Source organism: Atta colombica, unplaced genomic scaffold (assembly GCF_001594045.1).
Source record: "Atta colombica isolate Treedump-2 unplaced genomic scaffold, Acol1.0 scaffold100, whole genome shotgun sequence".
NCBI lineage: Eukaryota > Metazoa > Arthropoda > Insecta > Hymenoptera > Formicidae > Atta > Atta colombica.
Genome location: NW_017259185.1, coordinates 1481085 through 1489476, shown reverse-complemented (window position 1 = coordinate 1489476; position 8392 = coordinate 1481085). Strand labels below are relative to the sequence as shown.

The window sequence follows — 8392 nt, the reverse complement described above, 5'->3', positions numbered from 1 at the left end:
GAGCCTTAAGAAATCTAATTTAATTCGTCAATTGTGTACACACACATACACACACGCGCGCGCGCGCGCGCGCACGCACGTACGCACGCACGCACGCACGCACGCACGCACGCACGCACGCACGCACGCATGCACGCACGTATACAAAACGTATCTTTCTAATGATGACGTATCTTTTTCGTTTTTCAGAGCGAGGCGTAAGCGCCGAAGCGGATCTGTTTCCCGTACGAGTTATATCTTTACTGCAGTTATCGACCAAAAAACCAAACCACAAATACAAAATAAAAGTATCATAAACAAGCACTATGTCCTCGTTTATGCTCATTTTAATATAACAAATAATCGAAAAGAACAAGGAATGTAATATAATTTCACGCTAATTAAAAAGCGAAATCGAAGGAAAAAAAAAATCGAGAAGGAAAGAACAACGTATGTCTCATTCTTTTATTTGTTTAATCAGAATTTCTCTCTTTCGCCAATATGAGCTTAATAATTAATATGCTTAATAATTAATTAATACAGTCGATATTTTTGTCGACATGTTCCTTCGATTTTTCAGATCGACGTGTTTACTTGTTAAGTAAGGAATTCTTATATAACCTACTAAAATCGAGCATGATTTCAAACAACGATTTTGTAGTTTCTTCTTCGGCTCCATTCTTAATGTATCTAAAATTTACGATCGTTATGTGAAATTGTATCACTAACTTTGTTACATTTTATCAGAAATATAGAAATATACTGAACGCACATATGATATGAAATGATGTTGAGATATGAAATATCATTAATCAGATATCATTTATTATTCTCGCAGCGCTTTTTCTTTCGAAAGATTTTGTTTTTTTTTATATTGTCGCTATAATGTCAAAAAATCTTTAATTATTTCGATTTTCCCTGGAACATATAACTCAAACTGAATTTTAAAATAAATCCACTTACTGATAAATAATTTTGTTGCTTGAAATTGATGGTTTCGAATTGGTTTATACAAATTTATTTATTGATGAATCGACAGTTTTTTATATGCTACACAGAAAAAACAGTTGGCAGAAATATCTAAAAATTTAGCTTGATATAAAATTGGAAATAATTTTGTCGGACTTTTAAAATAATTAGAATGCTCAAATTGATTTGTATCAAAACTTTTTGCAGCATTGCTTAGTATAAATAATTGCTCATAAATGGCTTACATAAATATTTTAATAATCCAACAAAATTATTTTCAGATCTGTATCTATTTAATTTTTTAGATATTTCAACGAAATCATTCATTTTGTGTATAAGCGTTATTATTTTCGTAAGAAATAGGCTATCGAAATAATATGGATGTTCCGTAATGCAACTGGTACTCAACATGAATCCCTCATAATTAACGACTTATCGCAAACTGCATGAGTTGGATGAGAATTTCGTGATAAAATATACCAAGTTCTATAGGTAAGTCTCCATATTTCTTTCCAGTCTTTGCTCGTCTTGTACATATAATAGAAGATGTTATTTATTATTTAAATGTTTCATACGCATTAATAAATGACAAATAAAAGTTGTTTGACAGCTCCAAGAAATTAATTAATTTTCAGGCGAGCGCAGCCAATTCTCGATTTAAACGCTTTTGCATAACTACTCTTATCCGCTTTGTTCGCACGCTCGGAGAGTGCCGACTAATTCCTTTGCCATTCGAGCGAGTTAATCGCCATTTGATACGCCGATCGAATTACTCGAATGGCTCGAAAGAAATGAATCGATCGACGAATAGCACAACGGCGTTACGATTAAATTTTTGTTGAAAAGCTAAAATTTGCTTTTCTATCGACAACAATATAATGATTTACAAACATATACTCATCAACACATACTTAAATATTTAACTTTTTTTGCTTTATTTTTTCAATCTGCTAGATGACAAAATATTTGAAATAAATTAACTATTTTGTTCATTCAATTGACAAAGAAAGATTATAAAATAAGATATATATTAATTTTAGTTTTCAATATATATGTATATATAATACTAAAATTTTTACAAAGTTATAATTTTAGATTTATTAATTACGTGCATTTATCTCTTATATCAGATTTTATGAGCATAGAGTTTTATAATGGAATTTTAAAATTTTCTCTGAAACACATATTATGATACTGCTATTATATTATTTATCATAAATTAGCAATTTTGTCAATTTTCAACACGTAATGAATCACCTAATTTTTAATGTATTTGTTTTTAACCAGATCTCCGATTGAGATTTTTAATTACAGTATTTTAATATAAATTAACAATATCATAAAATATTCGTAACAATTGAACTCTCAAATCGAATGATTCAAGTCTGCCTAAATTGGATTCCCGTTTTTAATCGAGGAATTGGCAAAAAATTTATTGAAGGACATGTTAATCTATTTTTGATCGAAATATTTCATTCTTCTTATTTTATGTAATCTGTCTTAACACATTTTGACATTCGAATCTTATATGAATTGACAATTATCAGTGATTATAAATATTTCATTATATGCGCTATATAATTGGTTTGTTAATTTAATAGTGTATTTTTGCTTTATACACTAAAGAAGGCTTTGCCGGATCGTTTGTAATTTTATACATATATTTTTTTTATATTATTTTATTAATTATATTTATTATATAGTATTTACATTGTTATGTTAATTGTTATATTAATTTAAAATCAGTCTAATTATAAGCTCGAAATAAGCCACGACTTTATTTATTTGTTTTGAAAATATACGCATTTTCATTCTAATCATAAATTTGCGTAAACATGTTTTGTAAATCATTCTATATATTTGATCGAACAAAAAATTATTCACTGAACAACTTCATAACGTGTATAGAATTATTTATTTGATCCCCTCAATTATTGTATTCGGTAATGCTGAATCTGATTTAGTTAACAGCGCACGTAAATAAGTATACGCCTTTGGCAAATCATATTTAGTCATTTTATAGATCTTTCCCTAATGCATTGCCGCATTAATGCATTACGAATGCTTGTGTAGTTAATGCTAGTATTAATGGATCAGCATCTCATTTCTATTATTGAGCTTCATATATATTGTGATACATAGATATTTCGATATTAATTAGGTATATTATTGAATTCAATAAATATATTATTGAATTTAATATAAGTAGCCTCTTTCTTAGAACAAAAATCGTTTTTCAATTGCACGACGATGTATTGTATCGTCGATACGATGTTCACGGATTTCTAGACAATCCTATTTGTAGTTCCTATGGAACTATTCCCTTAACTGGATTATCGTGGCAGCAAAGAGATTACGAAGCAAACTTATTGTTAAGCAACATCTATGTATACAACGAGACGATTCGTTTTATTTTTCTTCTAAAAAGTTTCTCAAGATTTATGCAATTAGCGCTATAAATATACGTGGAATTCATGTGATTGTTGATTCCCGTCGTGACGATCTGTATTTAAATTTGCACGCAGCATGTTTCCAATGTATACACCCTCCAACGTAATTTAAATCTGAATACGTGGCACACTACAGAATTATCTCCGCTAGATCAAAATTCGTGAAAATACATGCACATATGATCTGATTAACATATTAATGCATTTCAAATGCATATAAATGAAATTATGCTATTTCAACACCATTCGCGTCAATTGAAGTCTCTCTCTCTCATATCAATGTTATCATAGCTTAACATCTACACGGAGATATTTAAAGGTTATGCCGTCTCCTCAAGAAATATCATAAATTAATAAATGCTTGGAATTCTGCGAATAAAATTCATTCCTATAATAATATCAATTATAATTGCCGTTTGGTTGCGAAATTGCAGCTTCTTTCTTCTCTTACGCAAGCCAGTTCTCGTAAATGCGTAATTTTAGAATAGTAATTGTTAACATTTGTACTAATGGTATAACTCCTATCTCTTTTGCTCACTTTCTACGCTGCTCAATTCTGTAGCAGAGGATGACACCGAAGATCAAACGGAGCAAAAGTTTTCCCAATGAGAGTGAGACGACAGATCATGCAACCGAGCTTGAAGACTTGCTTTCTTCGAGATCAGGTATATTTTCTTTGCTCTATAAATTTTATAACGTATAAAACATGGATATAAGTAAAAAATTCGAATCAACTGCAATGAGATTGGTGCATTTAATTGTAACATCTTTCGTTATTTATTTAATGATGGGAGAAGTTTTAGGAAGATTAATTAAGCCTCCTAAAATATCTTACATAATTGGAAAATTTGAGTTAAATTAACACATTTCACATGCCCCACATAGTCCAAATTTTTGTGTTAATTTAACATAAGATATACATAATGTATATATTACATGATGTAGACATTATATGTTAAAAAGTATAATATGTCACAGAAAATAATATAAACATTGTGTAAAAATTTTAACACACAAATGTGACATTTCGACAATTTAGAAACAAATTGTGAAAGTATTTCTTCAGTAAAATTAATTTATATTATATTAAATTATACACTCTCACATACATTTTTTATTCATTTATCGTAGAATTTATATTTAAAATTTATATTGTTTTTATGTTATTTAATTAATTATTCATAAATTGTATTATTTTGAAAAATATAAAATATCAATTTAACACAAAATATTTAAAACATAATCTCACTATGTTAAATTAATACTCGAGAATGTTAAGAATTCAACACAAAATTAAAAATTGAAAATTTTAACAAGGGTCGGTTTTAACACAAGTACAATATGTTTCTTATTATATGTGCATATTATAATAAGTATTATAATTTTATTTTTTACTTTATTATCACTACTTGTTTATTTTATCTAAATGTAACTTTATTTTGACTTATATATGAAAGGAAGCAGACATGTCCATTATTTCTGTAATATTAGTTTATTAAAATTTTTTTAGCGTATTTATATTTTTAATCTTTATTTATATTTTTTAATATCACTAAGGGCTTTATGTATATCTCGAAACATTCAATTTTAGTTATTACATGTTGAAACTTCTGTAATTTAAAATAAATATTACGTATATATTTAATATCCTGTATCTCGCTCATTAATTGGCCTCGTTTGTTTTTATTATCGCGGATATTATCATGAGCTCAATTCATAAACTTTATTTTACATTATAATTTTATTCAAAGAATATTAATTTAGTGTTATAAAACGATTACTACCTTATAATTTTGCTCATACAATTTTTATCGATCGCGCCTGCGTCACGTTCCAAAAGCGAGTCGTATAAATCACGCTCCATTCAATAACGAGTACATTCCGAGTATATTCCAGCATATTTCATATATTCCTATTGTTCTGAAACGGGGATATGTCGCGTCTTGTTTCGCGAAACATACTATTGTGATTTCTATGCGAACTTCCCCTTTCTTCCTCTGACAGGAGCGGAATCTCCTTTTGCGCTATGCAAGATATGTATATATCTCGTAACGTGGCAATTTGCCATTACCATTCAAGTCTGATGTACGAAAACCATCAATTTTGATCTCGCGATTAGACTAGATTTCCTTTATAGATAACGTACAAAAGCGCACTGCGCTTTAACACATCGCGGAATAACATGCGATATCCTTCTATGCGAACTTCTTAAATAGTAAAAATAATTTTGCTCAATACGATTTTTATTGACGTGATTCCTCGATAATAAAAATTGGAAAATTTATTGGGGTGAGAACGATTAATCGAGAGATTCGATCTCCACGTTCCTTTAAATTAAACCTTAGACACTTCAATAAAAATGGAGCATTATCGAAGATCTACAGGGAAAATATCTAAAAATATTCAGTTAGATATAAATCTGAAAATAAATTTTATTGGACTATCAGATTAATTATATAGAACGTTCAAATTGATTGCTAGAATATTAAAATTTTTTGCAGCATTGCTCATCAATACTTGAGTTTTCTACATAAACATTTTGATTCAATAAAAAATACTTTCAGATGTAATATTAACTAAATTTTTAAATAGTTCAGCAATTTTTCTGTATACTGACGCAATTGCATTCACGAACAATTCTTACCGTACGCAGGACTGACCGAAACCTCGACGAACAAACCGGAGATCGACGAGGACGAGGAGGAGGATCACTGGAAAGACGCTTCTCCGATGACGCCGATTTGCAGTCCAGTACGACCTGCCAAACTCCATCATCGCGACAAAAGATCTCCAACCAGATATATCGATGTCGATAACGACGTCGAGATTATTCACGAATTCTATCCTACCACATCTAAAACAATGCGCGAGGAGACGAGTATCGTGTCATATGGCGGCACAATAATCGTGGAAACGACGAGGATACCCAGGCACACCAAAGATGTGCCGACGAGGATGGAAAAGGTGGCTCCAAAGGTGAAATTAAAGAAGCAATCGTCCTTGGAGCTGGATCGTGTACCTCCCGTTCAAGAAGAACCGTCTTCTAGTGCGGAAGACACATCCAAGATCACTATGACAATGAGATCGGTGCGAGAAACGGATCAAGAACGTAGGAAAAGCCTGAAGCGTCATAGCAGCGCAGAATCCGAAGGACGAACGTCCACATCGAGGGAAACATTGGAGAAGTCGGATACATCGTCAGAAAAAGGTGCCAAGAAGAAGGTCTTCATGGAGAAGGGAGATAGTAAGAAGCGGTCGAAAAAGTCGGGAAAAAAATCCATCAAGACTGAACAGAAAATAGAGGAAGATTCGTCAAGACGGAAACATGAAGGCGAAGATTTTACGAAGAAAGACGAGGAGACTTATCGACGATCGAGGGAGGAGAGGAAGAGTTTAAAGGAGCAAGAATGCATCGAGAGGGTAACGGAATTCCTGACGAGGCATAGCATTCCGTCTTATTCTGATGTAAATGTCGGCCTCGAAACTGCAGAGCTCTCCCTTCCTGAAGTCGTAGATGAGCAACGAGTTAAACGTCCATCAGCTATTAGCAAAGAAGAGGAAACCGTAAGCCTCTCAACGACAATCGAAACGTCCATCGTATCTACAAAAAGGAAAGAGAGCCTGAAAAGTGTATCTGAGATGGAAGAAACGAAAGATTCTGTGAGAGACTCAAAACTCGCAAAGGACATCAAGAGACTCTCGAAGGACAAGAAACAACGGCCAACTCTCGAACGAATAGCCGTTTCAGAGATTCGGCAACCCGAACCGGCGGTTCAGCAGCCCACGAAACGACCGAGCTCATTGAGAAAAAAGAGAGACTCCTTCTCCAGAGAGTCCTCAAGAGAATCATTGTTGGAAGAGAAAAAGGGTGTCAGAATTCAAGAGGACGTACAGGAGATTTTCTTTGATGATACGAGCGATCAGGTGAGTGGATTGAATTTTTTTTTAAATTCCATATATTTTGTTTTGTTTGTATTAAAATTTCATTATCTTCGATTGATCGAGTCGAATGTCAACCGATTGGTCAATTCTGCTTAATCTTCTAAAGACGGCACTGTCTTGTTATTAAAAAAATAATTTTGTTGTTGTTTTGCTAAAAAATTACTTGTAAGTAAAAAATTAGAAATAATAAAATCGGCTCCTAATTTCGATGTGTAACTGTCACGTATCAGATGATCGATCTGCTGCCGGAGGTCCAGCTGGTGACTGCCAGGATCATCACGGCGGAAGAAGCGTCTGCGCTTCGCTTTGAAGAGGCAATCACCAGAATCGAAATCCATTCGCCACCAGAAGTGCATCTCATTCCAGAGACAATTAAAACGAAACTAACGCGGGCGCCATCACCGGAAATTGTCGACGCCTTATCATTGCAGCTACCCGCCTTAGCGAAATCGACATCGGAGAGCACTTTAGCGGAAGGCAGGCCCAGCTCCGACGAGGATCGCAAAGTTTCTGTGAGAAATCTGAGGCCAGAGATTCTTTGGGATCTGTCAAAAGTCTCCGATAACGGTGAAAAAATCGAGCAGATGGGTGAGAATGGTAGAGACATCAAGGAGAGGCGACTCAGCAGAACCGGAAGCGAGGGTTCGAAAAGATTAGCCAAGGATCAGAAGCAGGAACAATTTCCCTTCAAAATTGGCAGTCTGGCACAGCCAGACAGGCCGGAACTGATGATCCTGCATGAAGGTCTGACAGAGAAAACAGGAAGCGTCGGAGATGTGACAAGAAAGGAAAGCAAGGAAGATGATGATATTTCAAGGTAAAAAAATTTCTGTGTAATCTCTTCTCTCATAAAGATCTAATCGATTTGTTGATATTTTACACAAGAATAATTAAATTTTATACACACTAAAAAAAATTACTAAATCGTAATCAAACAAATATTTATTAAAATTTAATATTTTTTTCAGTATATGTATATGTATATTAATTTTGTTTTAAAGGATCACTCTGGTATTTCTCTTAACTAGCAGAAACGTGTTCAATTTATTGAT

At 32.8% G+C, this 8392-nt stretch overlaps 1 protein-coding gene across 2 annotated transcripts in view; it reads left to right on the top strand.

Annotated features, from left to right (window-relative positions):
- LOC108685842 overlaps positions 1 to 8392 on the top strand; it is a 118994-nt gene that overhangs the window by 79096 nt on the left and 31506 nt on the right. For both annotated transcript variants that reach the window (XM_018190843.1, XM_018190836.1), the window contains 3 exons: positions 3961 to 4063; positions 6052 to 7322; positions 7571 to 8157. In XM_018190843.1, the coding sequence (XP_018046332.1) occupies positions 3961 to 4063; positions 6052 to 7322; positions 7571 to 8157 (1961 nt within the window). The remainder of the gene's footprint in view (positions 1 to 3960; positions 4064 to 6051; positions 7323 to 7570; positions 8158 to 8392) is intronic.